The sequence below is a fragment of the Mchenga conophoros genome, linkage group LG19, assembly GCF_057382185.1.
Source record: "Mchenga conophoros isolate Kocher_MC1m ecotype Shallow Benthic linkage group LG19, M_conophoros_male_GT1.1, whole genome shotgun sequence".
Lineage (NCBI taxonomy): Eukaryota > Metazoa > Chordata > Actinopteri > Cichliformes > Cichlidae > Mchenga > Mchenga conophoros.
In genome coordinates this window covers 31,597,883-31,617,602 of record NC_140544.1, presented here as the reverse complement: position 1 = coordinate 31,617,602, position 19,720 = coordinate 31,597,883, and the positions used below count along the sequence as shown (strand labels likewise).

Sequence of the window (19,720 nt, the reverse complement as noted above, 5' to 3'; positions counted from 1 at the left end):
CACCAAGCATTACAGCATGTCAAAAACAGGCGTTCCTGTGCTGCGTTCGCGTCCTCCTCGTAAATATTACGTCTTCTGGGTATGTACACTTCATGCGCTCCTTGTTTCAGGGGCACCACCGTCGGGGGGCCCACTGGTGGTGGTGGTGGGTGTGGGTGGGTGGGGGTTGTCTGCCAAGACTGTCCTATGTTGATAATAATTTTAATAATTATAATTATTTTCAGTGATATCAACTTTAACTTTAATATTAGGAAATTAACTAGGCATATAATTATTTTTCTTTCATTCTTGTTTGCCATATTTTTCAAGTAACGGATATTTGACAACAGCATAATAAAACTGGAAATTCTGTGTTTGGTGTGCCGCCGCACCTCCACATAACCACCGCAATGAAAATATTCTGGAGGCACGCCTGTCTTGTTTGTTGTTGAATACTCGAGAGACGGACTTATATATAAGCAATTTTTTTTACTTTGAGCTATTGTGCTACGTCTGTTTTGATTGTTGTTAGTGAGTTACAATTGTGAATTAAAACAACGAAGTAAACTACACCCCATAAAAACAGCAGTTATTCTGCGACATACACTGCTAATCCTGTTTAAAGGTAAAATAGCAGGGGGTGTAATGCAATCAGCATCCTAAGCCATGCTGACTTACAATTAGTGGGGTGGCATGGACCCATAAGCGCCATTTCCGATAGACATTGAAAGCGCCATCAGTTTGCAGTTCTTCAAAGATGCAGCCGTTTAGTTCTCGGACGCAGTACGAGCTGATAACCTGCAGTTGGGATGTGTGTGTCTGAGCTGCATGTACCATGTGAAGAGAGTAAACTAACGGATTAACCTGATATTTTCAGCCAGAAACCACAGAAGAAAAAGGGGTTTACTGAGGATTGTAGTCGCTGGAAGGAGAGAAGTTGGCGAATTGGGTACGTGGGCTACTTTTGATAACTTCACCAAATCTTAGCTAACTTAACGTTAGCTTTGGAAAGACACACTGCGTGGTTTATTTTATTGTTCGGTGGTTGCAGAGGGTAAAATAATAAAGTAATTGTCTTTGTGAAGCACGTCTCGAGCTGACAAATATTCAGTTTCAGTAAAGACAAATGACCGAAACCGCCAGAGCGTTACAAAACATCTGCATGCCAATCTGTTCTCCGTGTATATTATGACAGAGATGAGCTGTGGAGTTGGTTACTCATAACGCGTTTCTTATCAAGAACCTCTTCGTCTTTAACTTTACATGAATTGCAGTTTCTGTTTAATATAATTTCACAGGACCTGAGGTGGGCACGAGTTTCAGTCAGATAAGTTCTGTTTGTCTTTGACGCAAAACCCTCTCCGTTCAATGAACTTTGGTCAGCTGCTGCAGTCTGTATTTTTTTTTCTCATTACAGACATTTTCCACTTTACCACGCTTATCCTGTGAGAAAAACTAGTCCTCCCTCTGCAGCTGAATCACTTGCCGTTTCCTCTTTCCTCGCACCCAATTTCCACCCCTACAGAGCGCATACTTGGCCCCAACCATCCTAATTGTTTCTTCTAATGAGCGCCCCAGAGAGACACAGGGAAGTTTTAAATGGTAGTTTAATGACTCGTCCCCACCAGCTGCTGAAGAATAAGAATGGGGCAAAAATCACTCAATTACCGCTGAAAAGTTCAATCTTCTGCCTCTTTGACCTCACTTGACCTTTCAGACAATAACGAAGCAACTTTATTCCACTTAAATGTTGCCTCAGTGCGATGAACAGCACTCTCCCTTTAAGGTGGTCCAGACAGGAAACTGCCCAAGTGTGTCTTGGATCTGAGCTGGCCTCTAAATCCTTCTACCAGAGTCTTGGTATGCTGCAGCTGTGATAAAATTACCAGAGCTGCAGATCCAAGGCTGGATTCATCTATATAGAGGCCTTATTCTTTCTTTTGAGAGTCTCAGAAATCCCCATCTTTATTATTTAGCCATTCGTTGCTCATTTGATGCTGTTCTTAGCATTTTTTATATTGTCCTGAATTGCCTTAGCTCCTTTTTTCCCTCTAAATTTCAGCTTAGATTAGACTGCAAGAATTAAAAGTTGTCTTTAAACAGAGACAGCATTGTGTTTACTAGAAAGGGGAGACTTGAGTGCCACAAGAGATTTGGTATTCTAGACACCCAAGGGAGGTTGTCGTTGCAGTACTGACAAGCCTTCAAGAAGGCCCAATGAACCATTTGGCTTGCAAAAGAAGTGTAATGTACCTTTAAACGTGCACACTGCAGTTCTATTTGAAGACTTGTCTAATTTTACTCCTCAGTCCGGTCCTCTCCCTTCCAAACACTGCAGGACATTATGGAGGACTGCCTTCCCTCTGGTTGTCTACCGTTTATAATTTTACAGAACTTGAAGTCTTCACTTGTCATTTGCACATTAAGCTGGCCGTTTCCAGCCTCGCAGGCCAGGTATGCATTCTACAGTTATAGGTCTCAGGTGGGGAAGTGAAAATCGCTCATTCTCCTTTTCCACCACATTGGGAAACAATTATTCTCCCATTAAAGGCTATTTTTGCTAAATTGTACGCAGACCATATGGGCACAACTCTGTGGGTGTTCATTGAGATGGGTCACTTATCACCTCACTTAAGCCTCACGCTCACAAATGCAACAGAGTTAAAAGTAAGAGGCTGGGGGAAGGTTAGGGCAGCGTCTTTTTGTAAAGGTTGTGGATTTGATTGAGACAAACAGCGACCATTGGGGTGTATTGTTTTCTCCGGTGAATGAAAAGCTGGTCTTAAAAGTCTTAAAGCCTGTGTGTCAGGGGGCAAACTGCAGAAATAATGTGGGAAAGGGGGCACTCACATAAAGGCTATTTTTCAAGCGGTATTTTCTACAAGGATGGACTGGGTAAGAGAGGTCGTGCTAGATAAATATGGCACCCATGCTGGAATAATAAAGAGTCTGTCTCGGTTACCTCATAGAATCTCGGGCCGTTCCAGGTCAGATTTTTATTCGTTCTGAGCGTAAACATCCGTCCTGCCTGATGATAAAGAAATAAAGAAAATCCACCCCACCGTGACTGAGTACAGACATCCCGAGGGGAACTTGTCATATTTTCACTTTCCCGTGGCCCGTGTTTGGGTACACGTTTTGTTCACCGTGATGCAAAAGAGAAGTACTGCAAGAATTCTCTATTTATAGTTCCTCCTCCCATCAACTTGTTCTGCACCATGGGAAATTAATTTGTGTTGTTAATTGTCTCACAAAAGCCCAATTAAGGTCCCTTTTTTCATTCTGAATCCGACTTGTGCTTCATCATTTGGTAGTAGGACAACCTGTGCATGGAAGCTTTCTTTGGGGAGTGTTTTAAAAGCAGATGCAATCAAATAGTTGGCAGTATGATGTCATCTTCCTTGTATATGCCTGGAGAGACAGAGAAAGTGGCACATATCCCCAAGAGGAGAAGTATTGTTTTTCTCTGATTTCCTCTGTAGACATGTTCTTCAGTCTCACTTCCACATAACATCCACGAACGGAAAAAAGCTCCAGATAGATCGCTATCAGCCCCTGGGGACTTTCCTATAACATATCAAACCAGAGATGTTGATTCAAGGTACACATTTGTCTGCGTGTTTTCAGACCGCGCTGATGACATTTCCTATTTAGTTGCACAAGTACTGCATGTTTGCCAGCATCTGTTCCCCTTAAATGTCAGTTTGTTTTGCTTAAAGAAAGGAATTTGGGCTCTTGCTGCCGATCATGCGGATCACTGTAAAGCCTGCCGTTTAGAGGAACATTTCTTCAGACCAGTTTATCAGCTGGTCTAAAGAAATGATCCATTGCAGGTTTTTCTTTTAATAACTGTCAGCCTGGCTCTTGTGGCATCTGTCTTCAATTAAGGGGCAAGTTGCAAATTCCCATATGGGAGGTTCATGCTGCGGTTAGGGCAGTCATCAGCTGTGGGAACCAAATGTTCTCCATTTGTGTGAAATGACAACTAGTTCAAGCACAGGTGGTCAGTTTGGCATGAATGTTGGGCGTGTGTTTCATGTTTTTGTTAAGACTCAAAATTTGTCCACTGTCCCTCCCTAGGAAAACAAGGATTTGCCATATGTCAGCTAATGTAGGTAAAAGTTAATGAGTTCCAATTGATGATACTGTCCAGATGTTCTAAGATTAAGTTACAGTGTCCTGTTAGGCATCTTAAAACTTACAATCCCAAGCCACTGTTCTACAGCTACAAGCAGCCTTTGATAAGACATTTTTAAGACCCAGACGTCTGCACTGTATCTAGGTTTGAGCCCATTATTCCCAGTTTAGCCTCTGATTGACAAAAGACAGATTAACATAGTTTTGGTCTGGTCATTTGGCAAGGTTAGCTCAGAGGTCATAGTAGGTGGGATTATCAGAGGATTTTATTAGTTCACTGGTCAATGGGAAAAGTTCAAAGCCTGTTTCTCAGCATCAGTACTGCGTTTTTGTATATTAACCCAGCACTTGAAAATCAATTGGCCGAGCTTAGTCAAAGGTCAAATTTATTGAGTTTTTGCAGCGTTTGATACCAGTTGTGCAAGGCAACACAATAGAACTCATATGTTGGTTGGATGTCACTTTCTTATCTCAGGAATATTAAAAATAATTATATTAAGTATTTTTACAATGTTTTATTTAAATATTCATTTTAATCATTTTATGTTAACAATAAAAACTGGTGTTGCTTGTTAATTTCAGAATGCATTTACATCTGTACTTGCTAGCTACAGTTTTCTTACCTTTTGTTGCAGAACCTACATGGTGTAAATTAATGAGATATTGTAAAGCCATGCATTAGTCTTTATCGTGTACTGTGTGCATGCATTCTTGCATCTGTGTTTTCCTGCCATTGCAAAAGACATTGTGTAAAAGTGCTACCAGTGGTGCAACACTGCACAGGATATCTTTAGGTAATTAAGTAAACGTAAAACAAAACCTACATTTAACTTTTTAAAGGAGGATTTTTTTCTCATTACGTACTTGTCCTAGTTCATTCTGGGATTCTTAAATAATAATAAGAATTATGTGTCATAATTTTTGTTGTGGCTTTTTTTGGGGGGGTCCCAAACAGTCTTTACTTTATGCCAGCCAGTGGACCCCACAATGTGGCAGTGATCTTAATAGATCGAGCTCAGTGACTTTTCTTTTTACATTCCTGCACATCTTAATTGGTGAACCTCCTGGCAGCGGGCTCTGTTGGGCCTCGGCTGGCTTGGCTGTCAACTCTGCACAGTGGCCAGCAGATGAACTACGAACAATGCCCATCCTAATCCCTGAAGAATTCCTATTCCTCTGATCTAGCTGGACCAAGAATGTGATGCTTAAAAGGCCGGAGGCTCACCAGGAATCACAGAGAGACAAGTTCTCATGCACCGTGTTAATTTGCTGTAAGGAGACCGAGAGGCAGCGATGTGAGAAACTGGCAGCACAGTGGCTCTGGAAAGGACATGGCTCATTATTAAGAACACAGCAGCCTGGCATAAGGGATAAAGGACAAATATTTACCACCAAGGGAGAACCTGTAATCTCACTAGACGGTTATATTTGTAATAAAAGATTATTCTGATTTGATGTGTTCTGTTTACAAGAGGTCGACAATCAGACGAAAGGCGAGGTGGCTAAAATCTCCTTTTTCCATACAGCGGATGAACCGAGACTCCACACCAGTGTCTGATAAAATGGTTTGAACTGTGAAATATGCAAATGCTCCAGTGGAATCCAAGAATAAAAACATGGTGCTGAAAATGAGCATAATGAGTCCACTTTAAGGATGTGGAATCAATACTCGTAGCACTCGAATCCTGTAGCGTTAACTTAGTTGTGGCGAGCTGTCTTATGTCCATGTTCAGTGGGTTCTTACACTATTTAGCATGAGCTCCTGATCCTCTGCATACCAAAACCTTTGCTGCCACTTTGCATTATCCAGGGGCTAACATGAGCCAACACAGCTGTAAGCAGGGAATGGAAAATTTCTGTGTTTTATTCAGTAGTAGCTCAGTAAGCTGTGTCTAGTCAAGATTGAAGAGCCACGTGACACAAGAATGACTCTGTAAAGAAACAAAGCATTTTTCACAATTACAGCTCAGTCCAGTGAATCGAATTAATATTACGCTTTGTCTTGCTGTGAAATGCCTCTATTCTCTTTTGACCCTTCACATTTTCTCTTGTGTGCACCAGAGGCCCGCGTGCCATGCCAGAGGGGACCCATTCTGCTCTCTACCAGGGCCCAATGGGGGAAGGTAAATATATATATTTTATATGACCTAAGCGCTGGTGATTGCTGTCTATAAAGTGACTAGTTTCATGATATAGGGTTTTAATATGTTGGTTTATTCCTGCTGGTATATCTGGTTACCCAGGACACTGCTAACATAACACAGCAGTACAGCTGAGGTGAATGTAAAATGCTGGAAATAGAAGAATAGAGGAAATGTAGAGGCTTTGAGAGGCACAGCTGAGAGAGCAATGAACTCTCCTCCTACACTCCTGGCTGGTAGAGAGCCTCTTTGTGTGGATGTGGATCTTGGCCAACCCCCTTCATACAGCTGAAACCCCTGAACACTTGCACATCAAACCTGAATGTGTCTCAGGCAGCCAAGATGGGTAGTCTAGCCAGTAGTGCTGACCTTATATACTGGGGACCACTCAAATTACATATTATTTTAGTGTTCATTATCTTTAGTCACAGAGCCACAACACAGACATAGGGCCTCTTTGTATCTGCCTGCTCTGTCCTTCAGTCCTCCACCACCCCCACACCTCTCTTCTCTCCTCTACTGAACACATTTGGTGCTGGATTTTCACTGTTGCTGAAGACTACCAATGCATAAATGGTGGCCTTTCCCCCCCACGCCTATTCCACTGATTCAGCTTTGGCGAGAAGGAGACATGTGCCGCCCTCCATGAATTATGTGTCTGTTTCCTCAAAATGTCACTCTGCACCAAGTAAATGTCCTCACATTTTTTGTTTTTTTTTTATAGCCCATGTGACTTGTACATAATCATCCTGGCAGTAAAGCCCACTTGTGGTTAAATCCTTTTCAGCTGGAGTTAAAGTGTGACTGACCTGCCCCCCTGCTGTGTGGATGGATGGATGGTGATTAAGGGGCAGGGCAGCTGGTAATGTGCTTGCTGTGGAAGGTGATGATTGGATGTGGTTAACAGGCTGGAGGAATGCATGTGGTGAAAGGAAGACCTGTCTCTTCAAGGTAAACAATAAAAAGGCTGTGGTTACAGTCCAGCTCTGGTGTCTCTAAAAGGTCAGAGGATTTTGAAGTGAAAAGAGGGCGTTTTTATTGCCACTTGCAGGTTTTGGATAGAGGCCATGCACATAATAATGATCAACCAAGGTGCTTTTTTTTTTTTTTTTTCCTCCCCCAGACAAATTTAAGGATGTAGGGTAACTTATATGTACCCCTAATCATTTTTGTAAAAATGTACCTTTCATTACTGCGTTAGAATGTGAAACTGCACAGTTGCAACCCCTGTAGCCTGAGGACAGGTGTAATCCATATATTCTGACATTTCAAAAAAAGAAAAATATGTGTCTAATCTGTGACAAGGTTCATCCAGGCATTAACAGGCCTGAGGCTGCATGAAATGACTCTCTCAAAGATAAGGGTTCCCCGTGACCTACTTAACCCCAAGCAGGAATGTAGCTGTGTGTGCAGAATGTACAGCTTTAAAGGGGTTCTAGGGGACGGATGGATCATCTCCATTCACTGCAGCTTTTCCACACCAGTGGGCATAGGGTTGTGGACATAGATGATGGCAGGGATGGCTACATCTCTGAGTGGGCTTGTTAATGGAGCTCCTGGACTGGAACTCTTTCTCTACCTAATTGTCTGTAGCGGAAATCACATGGAGTCTCAGGTGAGCCTGCCACAACTCTGTTCTGCATCGATTTGAACTCAGACTGAAATCCCAGACAGCTCCTCGTCCTGTATGTCAGCACAAATGTTGCATATATCTGTGCAAATCAATTATATACAATGCAAACTAATTTATAGAGAATTGTTTTTGTTTTTTTGCTCCTTACAAGACTTTCTTTCAGAATAAATTATTTTACATCCTCTCACATTGGCACCCCTTCTATAGAGCTCTTTCAGTGGATTACCCACATCAGCTAAAGGTTCTCAGCAGTGCTTGTTCCAGTTAGATGGCCTCTATGAATCTCATTTGAATCTATAAAACCCTCCATCAACTTCCTTTCTGCACTTTACAGTCAGTTGACAATCTAAAAGCCATTTTATATATAATATTCTAATCACCCTGCAGACATCAAGCTATGCTGTAATGTTATTGTAAAAGACTTTATGTAATAAATGTAGTGAAGGACTTTTTAAAAAACTCTTAGCATGAGAAAACCTTTGCTCGTGTCGTATTTAGTGATCTACACAAAGATGGAGAACTTGGTGTCGTAACAAGATTCTTTATTTGAGTGCAAAGTAACACAACTTTACTGGGGCCTAAATGCCAAGAAAAAACACCACCACACCCTTTATAACACTGCATGTGATAAACTGCTTCATGTGAAGTAAACGAACGGTTCCCCTCTGACCTCTCCTCTCCACGCCGCACACAGCTGTGCCGACACAAGCCCGCGTGGACTCGGCAGCTGGGCGCTAACAGGACAGCAGTTTGGCTGTAGATTGTCAAACTGGTGGTAAAGTTTACAATGGGCTCACACCTCAGGGGCCCAGAAGTGTGTGTTGTCCAGAGGAAATGATTTGAGTGGATTTAGAGGTGTGTGTGTGTGTGTGTGTGTGTGTGCGCGTGTGTGTGCCTGAAGAGGTCTTGGAGGTGGGGGGGCTTGTTGATGGAGGAGTTTCTTAAGTGGATCATCTCATGCCTATGCACTGAGGTCAGCTGGCACGGCTGGATCCTTTAAGAGCCTGCGTCGAGCACAGAGGAGTTTTAGAAGATTACATTTAAGATTGTTTTGTTTTTCTGACAGGTTTTGTCCTTTTCACTCTTTAAGACATCTCCAGTGCTGAAATGTCAGTTTAATTCTGATAAAGTCAAAATAATACAGATGTATCTTAATGTTTCATGTTACAGACAGTAAATGGGAGACTTTTAGTTTCACTTTTGAACACCAGAATTCCCCCCTAAAACTCCTCAGTACAACAGTTTGACCTTGGCTGCCAGTGAGGAATGCAGGTTCAGCTTGTGTATGTGTATTCGGCCTATGTTGTTCACTGCGGGTTATTTACCGACCTTCAGGCTAATTATTAACGCAACATTAAAAGTTCCGTGTGAGGCGGTGTTAATCAAATCATATGAAGGACTGCTTACAGCAGGAAACCTTTGACGTGACCTTTTTTATTTTTTCTGTCAGGGAATACGAAATCAAACCAGGCCATTGGTTTCAGTGTCTAATCACCTCTGTTCTGACTCATGCTGTTTGATAATGGTCTGTGAAGACTCCAGGCCTAATCCTCTGAGGCACCCTCACATCCTCCTGTGGGGCAGCCATTCACCGGGGCCAGGTGGGGAGGAGTTTTTCCCAAGGAAATCGGTGTAAGACTCCCTCCCTGTCTCCCAGCTGCCACTGGAGGAAGGACTTCATTGCCAGAGGTTGTGAAGGGGTGTTGGACGAGGAAGCTTGGAGTGGATCTTGAGTGGCGGAAGGGTTTTATTGAGATGTAGGGAGAAGCAAGAGTTCCTCTTATCTCCTGAGTGAAACATGGCCACACACACTGTTCTCGTGGCTCTGAAGAATCAGTTAGCAGATTAGCAGTAGTCTAGAGCTGAGGCCTCCGCTATGGAAAAAGGATTTGTAGTTGGTGAGGTAACCTGTTTTTAACTAGGGGTTTTTATCAGGATACAATGCCATGGTAATTTAGACTATAAACCTAACCTGGTCTGAAGGAGATTACGGTGTTTTTTTTGTCAGCTTCTGTCCTTTGTTTAAGCTTTGTTCTTGTGCAGGCTTTAGTCTTGCTTTTAGACATTAATATTGATGTGTTTAGCTTTGATTTTTAGGTAGATTATTGCTTGATGGCAACTTTGTTTTTCTGTTTTTGTTGCACAGCAACAAGAAAGGAGTTGATGTAAAATCAAGTATGCTAATCTTCACTTCCTCTGCATATCCTACATACATTTTAGTGCCTCTCACAAGCACTAAGTATTAAAGGCCTCTTTAAGCAATATCAATCTGCAATAATCTAATAATAATAATCTAATGATTCTTATATTTCTGACAGTTAAAGTAAAACAGACTCGTTGCTGCTACATGGACCAGTTGTGCTCATGGGTGCAGTTTCCTGCTTTATTCACACTTCAGACAAGTTGAAACTTATATAGACTGTGTACAATGAAATTGGCTGCTTCTGATATGACTGAGTTACAAACTTGTTTTCTTTTAGTTAAGAATTAAGTAATAATACCTAAATCTCTAAAGCAATAAGAACATTGATTAGGGTGAGTGCAGCCAGATTATGGAAAAAAAGCTTTGTTTTCTTTATGGTATATACGTGAATACAAACTGCTAATTGTGTTCTTTGCTTGATAGTGAATTCATTAATGAGCCCATTAGGAACTCTGCTTTTCCTAGCATGTTATAACTTGGCAAATGAAAGTGATAATAAAAACATAGTTACTGCATTGCTTTAAACTGCCAGGTTCTTTATAAATGACTAAAACAAACCCTTTATTCAACAAGTTAAATTTCCCTTACTTGTCTCAGGTTAGTATCACTTAATTGTCCTAAGTTGTCAGACGTAATGTTAACAACTGCGAGACAGAGGCTGGTACCAGAGAAACAGAGTTATTCACAGGACGGCAGCTTTATCACCATCACTCATCCGGTTCCTGATAAGGCTGTAGAAATAGCACAAGGTGACTTTAGAGATGATTCATTGTCTGCTGTGTTCAATTTATTGTCATTTAATACATGAGTCATTATGAATCAGGCAGGAGCGTCCAAGCAAAGTTTGGTAATGGAGCAGGCAGGGACTCGCTTTTTCTTTTGGATGGTTATCCACAGTGCTTTTCTAATCCCAGTAAAGGTACTCATGCAAATGACAGTGTCCCCAGAAAGGAAACATTTAGAGGAGCTGAGGTGTTTCATAGTGGTCCGTGTGTGTAGTATTTTATCAATTTTCAAATGGTAAAAGAAAGATGCTTTTCTAATGCTAAGTGCTTCTTTTTAAGATAAGATAAGATAAGATAACTCTTTATTGTCATTGCACAGTCATACATAGTACAGTAGTACAATGAAATTGGAAAAACTGTCCTACGTCGGCACTACATATAACACGACACGATATGACACATCACAACGTAACAAACAACACAACACAGTATATTAACTTAGTATAAAAAAGAAGAATATGTGTATTGCACATTTTGCTTTCAAATAAGCATTTGCATGTGGAAAACAGGCTGTGTTCCTGTTTCTTTTCTCCTGATTTGCTTAGAAAACAAAAGGCCACAAGTCAGAGTGGGTAGCGCAGGAGGGACTTTAGCGCAAACTCTTTATTTTCAGGGACACATTAACAACGTTAGCTACACTTGGGGGATTCTTTTAACTTCAGCTAAAGTAGTCATACAGGTGTGTCTCTTTGGGAGACATCTATTCTTTAAACACAAGACGCGTCCTCATTTGTCATACTGAAAGTGTCGTCATAGGAGTTGAGGGACTGAAGAGGAGATAGGAAATGTTGATTTATTGAAAAATTGGACTTTGCTCTGTGGCTCTTACTGGCTTCAACACGTCTATACGGTAAGCATTCAAATATTTGAATTTTTTTTTTAAAAAGTGTCTTGAATTTGGCTGTGTAAGCATTTGTCAAACACAATTAAACTAGGTTACAAATAATTGTAGACTTCTTGCTGCTTGTAATATTTTCCATGGTGCAGTTTGTAACCTGCTCTGTAATCTTCTTCAGACTTTGGTTTCCTCATATTTCAAGTCAAGCAGACGTTGCATTGTGCAATGCAACCTTTACAAAGAGTTTGGTTCTTCCTGTGTTGTTGAGTCCAGACAGATTAGATATGCCGGGTACATGGACAGAGGGTAGTTTTAGGTGTCCCAGAAATAAAAACCAGAGCCTCTCTGGGCTAGAATTTGCATGGGTATCATGCTGGTTTGCATGAACTGATGGATAAATGTGAGTCTCATCATCACTGGGTTGTGTAACTATTAACTTACGTCATTGTGGCATGCTGTGGCTTATGTTAACAGAGAAGGTGATAATATTTACATGGGGGAAAAAAATGTACTGAGATATGCCCGATCATGTCTGCAGAGCTCATTGCGAGAGCATCATACCGACAGTAACATCTGTACTTTGTATGTGTCTTTGACAGAGACTGGTAAATGTTTTATACAAGTGTGTATATATGGAGGAACTCATTGTTCCCTATACAGTAGCAGCTTCTGACAGATGAAGCTTGAGACTGAGGTGATCTTGTCTATGACAGCCTTTTAGAAAGTTAATAACCAGGTGCAGAGGTTTTCATTTCAGTGTTTCCCTTCAACCCTCACATCATCCTATTAGGGACTGCATGTCACTCATATCATCCTAATGTCAGAGGCAGATGAGTTTATGAACTGTGCATTTGTTAACTGTCTGATAAGCTTGGGCTGAAATGGAAACAGACTTCTTTAGTTGTAGACTGATTAGACACAGAGCGCCTCTGTAAGCGAATGCTGTCTCTTTTCAGTAATGGCGAGACTGAAAATATACCATTAAGTTTGAGGAAGGATTGTCTTCAAATGTCTCATTATTTGAGCTGCAGCTTTTTAAGTTTAAGGAATACCTCCCTTGTTACAGATTGTATTAAGACACAGTTGAACTGCATTCAATTGTCCACTGCAGAGGATTCAAAGAGGCAGAGGGAAAAAGGGAAGTCATGCTTGTAGCATTAAAACACCTTTGTCTGTAAACGTTAACCTCAGCTTAACAGGCAAGAAGCTGGAATTTAAAGAATTACAATGAGGGGTTAGCTTTTTTCCATTTTAGGCTACAAGAGTCTGACCTATTTTAATCCATTAAGAATTGCACAGTCTCGACTCTTTGGCTTGTTGAGGTTAAGAGACTTTTTGAAATGTAGTCCAAATACTACACTATCTCAAACTCTAGCCTTGACTTGGTTAATGTTTATCTCAGTAAGGCACCAGCTGCATTGATGCTCAGCTGAAACAAAGGAGAGTGTTGTGCTGTAGCTGAGGTAGAACACTTTGTGAAACTGTGGCGTGTGAATGGCAAAATTACACTTGTGGCTTGGCTGCAATAATTTTTTTCTGGACCATACACTTAAGCTCCCTTATACTTAACATTCCCCACCAGCATTCTGTATAATCTGTGGTTTAACAGGTCTGTCCACTGAGTTGTTTAAAATGAAGAGACAGGAAATGAAGACTGTAAATGAATGCAGATATGCTAATTATACATTATAGGTAGACAGGGTGTCAAGTTTGTAATGTGTGGCTAAAAAGGAAAATTGATCTCGGCTTGCATGTATCACCGATGTTAAAAATGGATGCAACCCTTTGATCTGCTCCTTATTTACACATGGTGCGTCTCTGTGACACTTTCCACTTTAATATACAGTATATTATTACCTCTGTCAATGAAATTGGTTCTGGCTTTCTTAACAGGATCGCTGAAATGGTTATGAATGTATTCTCATGAAGGTTTTATCAGAAATGGAACTTGGCCCACCTTGGAGATCCACATTTACTGCGTTTTCCTGACACTTCCTCCCTGATGTTTAAAACTTGCACTTAAAAATCGAGCTGCTACGCAAAAATATTCGAAAGTGTAAATGTCATGCTTGTCTACCTTAGCTAGTTAACCGTTTTTTAGAAAGCATCTATTTAAACTAGTGCTCGCAGCCTCTGCTGTGGTGGTTTCTATTTAATGATTTTTCCCTGCAGGTGTTGCCAAAACATCACTGACATTTGGGCCTGAACCAAATACTCATCTAAAACACTGCACAGTATGGATGCTTTGATCTGTTTGCAGTACATGTGTAATGTTGTTTCTTTAATTGAAATCTTGTGTATTTATTCTTCAAAAGGCTTAATTTAAATGGCAGACACTTGTAAAGCGCTCCACATCTGACAACAGAGTGCCACAGTAATGGGAACGGCTTTGCCACTGTGGCTACGGATCCCTCAGAGATTAGTAATAAATATTTGCACATGCTGAAGAGACTATGTGGCACCAAGCAAGACCAGACACTCTCCTTTTGCACTGTCTGCATGATGGTTTTTCTTATTACTTAGGATATATGGAGGGAGAGATGATGTAAATGGAAATGTTACAGAGGATGCAGACTACACTGGCTTGGCTTTTGTCATCTTTGTGACAGGCTGACTGGAAACATTTTGCACTGAGTCACACAGGAGTACACATTGGGCTTATCTTAGATCAGCAGGTCATTTACATTCCTCTGCTCAGCCTCTTTCAGCATAGGTGGTGTTTGGTCCTCCAGTTTTAACCTAAAACATGTGGTAAGTGGTATCACCTACTGATAGTTCCTGCTTGTACAATCTCTGAAGTGGTCAATCAAAGCTGAGCTCCTTCTGATCTCAAGTGTGCACGCTCCAATCTGCAGATAAATCCAGAGTATTCTTACAATGCCGCTGTTTACCTTATAATGCAGTTTACTCATGCATGTTTTGTTTTGTCACTGTGGTTGTGCAAAAGAGTTGGGTTTTAGCCCATCTTTAGTTCACATTGTGTTGTTCCTCTTCCTCTTAACTTGGCAGTGTTTGCAGCCTGCTACAAAGAAGCTTTATTATAGAGGGATATTGGGTGGGAGGAAGAAATGGAAAGAGGAAGGGAGTTTCACATGCCTCACAGAGCAAGGCTCAAAACCAAAAGTACCGACAGAAGCAGCAAAGGAAGCAGATGCCTAATTCATAGCAGTGTATTGAGTGTAATAGCTCACCACTACACTCCCCTTACACCATCAACCCTGTGATTTGTCACAGAGCGTAAACAGAGCTTTCTCTAGCGGTCACCTCGTGCTTGCCAGCCCATCTGTTTCTCCCAGTGAGGTTTTGCATGGGAACGGTGTCAGTGGGAAGGCTTGGTGCAGATTGTAGATGTAGTATGAACAACATGAGCTCACTACTGAGTCATGGAAAGTTTCAAGATGCAAAAGAGGCGCGTCTGTGTGTGTGTGTCTGAATAAACCAAAGGTGGCTTGACTTTTCAAGTGAAACCCATCCAGTGCACATCACTTCATAAATCACTAACTTTATGTTCTTCCCATGCTCTGAGATGAAACGTTTGACTTGCTTAATATTATTTCTTAAACGGTTTCATGTTCTGTGCTGGGAAATAAGTGAAGTCAGGAAAGGTGAATCAGCATGGTTGCAACATATTTTTGTTTCTAAAACCTTGGGATTATCTTGCATCTGTTGTTGCACATCTACTGATGGAGATATGCAAGTTGAAGCTTGTCATCACTCATGTAGAACAGAAAGAAGTTTTCAAGCTCGTGACATAAGTGGCTTTTTTTGGGTGGGTTGTATCGGCACCATATTATGCTCTCCATCCACACGCAGTATGACCTAAGACATTAATTATCACTTGATGATTTGCCTCCGTAGATTTCTGTTTATTAGTCTGGAGTTGAACTGCTTGACAAAGCTGTGTTTCTTTAGCTTGGCAAACTGTTTTGACCTCTTTACTCTCTAAATATTTAAGGAAATGGAGCTCTCTGCACAGTGGCCATTCTCACCCTGCTATGATTTCATATGTTTAGGAAACGTTTGTGAGGAAAATTCCCCATCTGGCCAGGAAGAATGTGAAACTGAATATGGATTCCAGGTCTCTTAAATTCAGTCATGGTTCTATAAAGATGCATAAACAAAGCTCCTGCTCCCCTTACCCCCCCCCCCCCCCCCCCTTTTTTTTTTTTTTCTCATGAGTTTTTCCCCTCACTGTTTTTCCAAAGTTCAGTCTTCAATAGTCCGGAGAGCGAGGAAACGGCTGGGCTTTTCATATAATATGTGGCGTTGTAATTGGGCCGTGTCAGTAATGATCTGAGTGAGGCCTTTTACTGTAAGCCACTCCTGTCTTAGTCTGGGAGTGGAAACAGAGTTATGTATTGATTCTTGGATAGTAGTCTGTTCAGTGTTACTTAAACATTCATTGATTTACTTTTATCTGACATTGTCCAAAAATGGGACTCATGCAGTTGGATCCTTCTTTATTCACTTCCTTTATGATGATCTGTTTTGTGACATATTGTCTAAGGTAATTGTCATGAATGTCTGTTACTGAAACAGCGTTTTTATGGCTGCATGTATGAGAAGGCGAAATATAACGACTAATGAGGAATATCGATGCTGTACAGCCATTAGTAGCTGCATTGAATCCCTATAAGGCCTATGCTGTTGTGGGTGGCATCACTGTTTTTATTTCCCTTTTTACCCCGGTGTGTCTGCATAGCTCTACAATAATGAGCTAAATTCAAGCTAATGCATACTAAAGACCAGGTACTTGTTACTGAACTGCAGAAAAGAGAAGCAGAAGGCTTGTTTCTGTAGATTGATTATAAACTATCAAAATAAGAAAACAGTGCACGCCTACAATGGAAAAATGCCATCTATTGCAGGAGCATTGCGGGGAAGCCATATACACTTACAGTGTATTGAAGTATGTTTATGGAGCCATTGTTCTTGTGCTAATAATTACTCTGCATTTACACTGCACTGCTAAACAGACTTACCATAGTGGTTTCACATAGTTGTGGCTATATCATAGATTTAACTGTATTATAGCTTGAGCTTTAAGACAAGCAGGAGCCAACACTAAACGGTTGGTTACAGGGCAGAGTCCATGCATCTAAATGCATGAAAATGTTAGAATCCTATCAATAAAGGCAAAAAGTTGCACATTAGAATATTCCAATGTCCCTTAACCAAAATAATAATAATCGAGCATACATTATAGATGAAGACCCTTTTAATTTTTGACATTGTCTGCTTTTTGCTTATAGGTTTTACTTTTTTAAATTTCTCAAATTTATGTCAATGTTTCTCTCACCTGTTCCAGAATCTCCTCAGTTGTCCTCACCCCTCTCCAACAGTGACCATGTCCAGGGAGGCCTCGATTTGGGTCCATACTATTGCAACCAGGTATGCATGGAGCCACTGGATGGAGAGGGTGAACGTCCAGTGAGCCTGGTGTCCTCCCTGTCCTCTGGTTCATCCCGTGATAGTCACAGTCTTTTCGGGAGCACAGCAGTCCTTCCTTCCTCCACCACACCGCCTATTCCAAGTGAAGAGGACATAGATTTGGAGCTGAGCCCAGCTGAAGGCACCAGAGAGCAGGCTGGGAACCAGAGTCCCACCCTTTCAGGTTCTAGACATCGCTGGCAGGAACAGCTGGAGGCCAGGTTGATCACCAGCCAGTGGAATAACAACAACGGCACGGCCAACAGGAAAGCGACTGGTGAAATACTTCACATCCCCTGTTCGCCTGTCGTCGCGGATGCCATGGCGCCCAACCCAAAGCTGACCTATGTGGACCGGGTTGTCATGGAGATCATGGAGACGGAGCGCATGTACGTCAAGGATCTGCGCAGCATCGTAGAGGTGAGTGGATGTCAGGGTTTTTCCCCTTAAGCCAAGTATTCAGATTGAGCCAACGATTTTAAATTATAGCCACTAAATCATCTGAGCTTAAAGCTCATATTTGATTTGGATTAACAAGCAGCTATGACCTCATGTCTGCATCACCTTTTAGTGGCGATTTGATGAATTTGAGCAGCCAGGAACCAAAACACGGACAACTGAGTCAGTGGCTGTTGAAAGCAAATAATGCCTACTGTGTTCCCTACAAATAGGTCTGGTACTTGAACAGGATCCATTCTGATTTTCCTCTTTTCCAAACAAATCAGCCAGTTGACAAAAAATGTGCCAGACATCTGGCGGCTGAAGGCTTTGTTTAGAGATTTCTAGTTCATAGAAAGGAGGACCGTTAAACAGTTTATGGTCGAGTTTTAGTGTTTTGTATAAACTATTCTGTATATTTACAGTGCAGTGAAGGCTTACAGCCTACAGCCTGGGATTATGTAGTATGCTCATATGTGGAGTCAGAGTGGGAAACAGTGCAGGTCTTTCATGGCAGCAGGAATCTTGGGCTCTGTGATCTTGGTTAAAGATAGTGGAAACCTCATCTCAAAGATGTGAAGCGTGGAAAATGAGCCAGGGATGATTTTACCACTCAGCAGGCCACTTACATCTTATCACTCTTTCTACCTTTGTAGTCTGGAAACAGCTTCCCGACAGAAATCTCCCCAGTTCTCAGTTTGTCCTGGGTGGGGAAAAAAACACAAAAAACAGGAGCAGTGTGTTACCGTGTCACTGCACGGACTGTAATGCCTTTAACAGGTGAGCCATTTCTGACACTGAATGGCAGTAAAACAGTTAGCACCTCCTCACTTTGCGCCAGACTGTGTCTGGCGTCTTGCATTTACTGTGGGAGGGAGTGCTGCCCCTGCTGTAGCTTAAATAATGACGTGCTCTCGACAAACACTTCCAGGACCTTAAACTCTTTCAGTTGACAGGAGCAGAGTCAGTGAGACAGACTCTGCTGCAAGATCTAGCCTAGTCTGAAGTGTCAGGCCTCCCCAGCCAACACAAATATCTCTATCTTTGCACCAACAGAAGAAATAACACACATGTGAAAAGAGATGTCGGGCTATAGCGTGGGAAAATAGTCATTCCATGATTACAGTATTGCTTCACTTACTTTTTTTTTTTTTTTTTTAATCCTATTCTTACTCAAAGCCTTGGATTCGACGGGCCCATAACACTTCTTTTGGCATTGTTTAATTTCATGCTAAATCAAAGCTCTTGCCTCATACTGACACGCAGCTGTTACACATGGACATCCTTGCTTTTTATCTTGCCATTTATCTCTCTGACTCTTAAAGCCATCACTCTGTCCTTTCATGAGATCATTTTTAGAACAGCTGTTTGACCCCGGCTGGTTTCGCTTAGCCAGATATATTCCCAACACTTGTCCAGAACACACCCAGAAAGATCTTTCAGCATTTTATTCGTAAATGTGAAAATTAGCGATTCAAACAATGAGTGTTGCAATTAAATGTAGGCGTCCCTGTTCTATTAGCGAGAAAAAGCAACTTCTAGCACTATAAGCTACAGATGGCATTCACTAAATTAAATCTCACAGCACTCTGTCGGCTCGGAGTGAGCATTGCTATTGCAGCACAGGAATTCTCCATCAGTGGTGTGCAGCAGTTCATTCAGTAGTGTGATGTGATGACTGTTCTCCTAATCTGTGCCGTCCAGCAAGCCTGCTAAGTATGTCTGTATTTACACCACATCATCAGCGAGGCTTTGCCGTGTGCGCACAAGCTCTTTACTGGTATGCTCCGTATTTAGTAAATGCTTATGTCTGTGTTTGACTATCGTTAATTTTCCCTTTCGCCTGTTTTGAGTTGTTTTCTTTCCACACGAGTGTGTAATTGACAGAAAAAAAGGGTAATCAGCCAGATGTTGGCATGTTTGGCTTTAGTACTTTTTGATATTTTTAACTAGTTTGAATACTTTTTATGTCCAGAGGGAACAGGCTGTACTGATGTTTCTAGAATGGGTACTGCAGAGCTTCTTTCAGAGTCACGTTGCTCCCTGGTCCACAGAACAAGTCCTTAAAAGGATCCTTGAACTGTCTCATAACTGATTTATGAAATAATAATCCTGCTTCTGTAGCTCAGGAAGATC

At 41.5% G+C, this 19,720-nt stretch overlaps 1 protein-coding gene across 5 annotated transcripts in view; it reads left to right on the top strand.

Moving 5' to 3' along the window:
- Positions 1 to 705: 705 nt before the first annotated feature.
- LOC146552671 (pleckstrin homology domain-containing family G member 3-like) overlaps positions 706 to 19,720 on the top strand; it is a 30,575-nt gene continuing 11,560 nt past the window's right edge. For 2 of the 5 annotated variants that reach the window (XM_085256527.1, XM_085256526.1), the window contains exons 1-3: positions 706 to 928; positions 6,178 to 6,239; positions 17,025 to 17,566. In XM_085256527.1, the coding sequence (XP_085112653.1) occupies positions 6,191 to 6,239; positions 17,025 to 17,566 (591 nt within the window). In that variant the 5' untranslated portion in view covers positions 706 to 928; positions 6,178 to 6,190. Of the gene's footprint in view, positions 929 to 6,177; positions 6,240 to 7,044; positions 7,209 to 11,635; positions 11,729 to 17,024; positions 17,567 to 19,720 lie in introns of those variants that run through there. The other 3 variants (XM_085256528.1, XM_085256529.1, XM_085256530.1) reach the window with 3 other exon arrangements.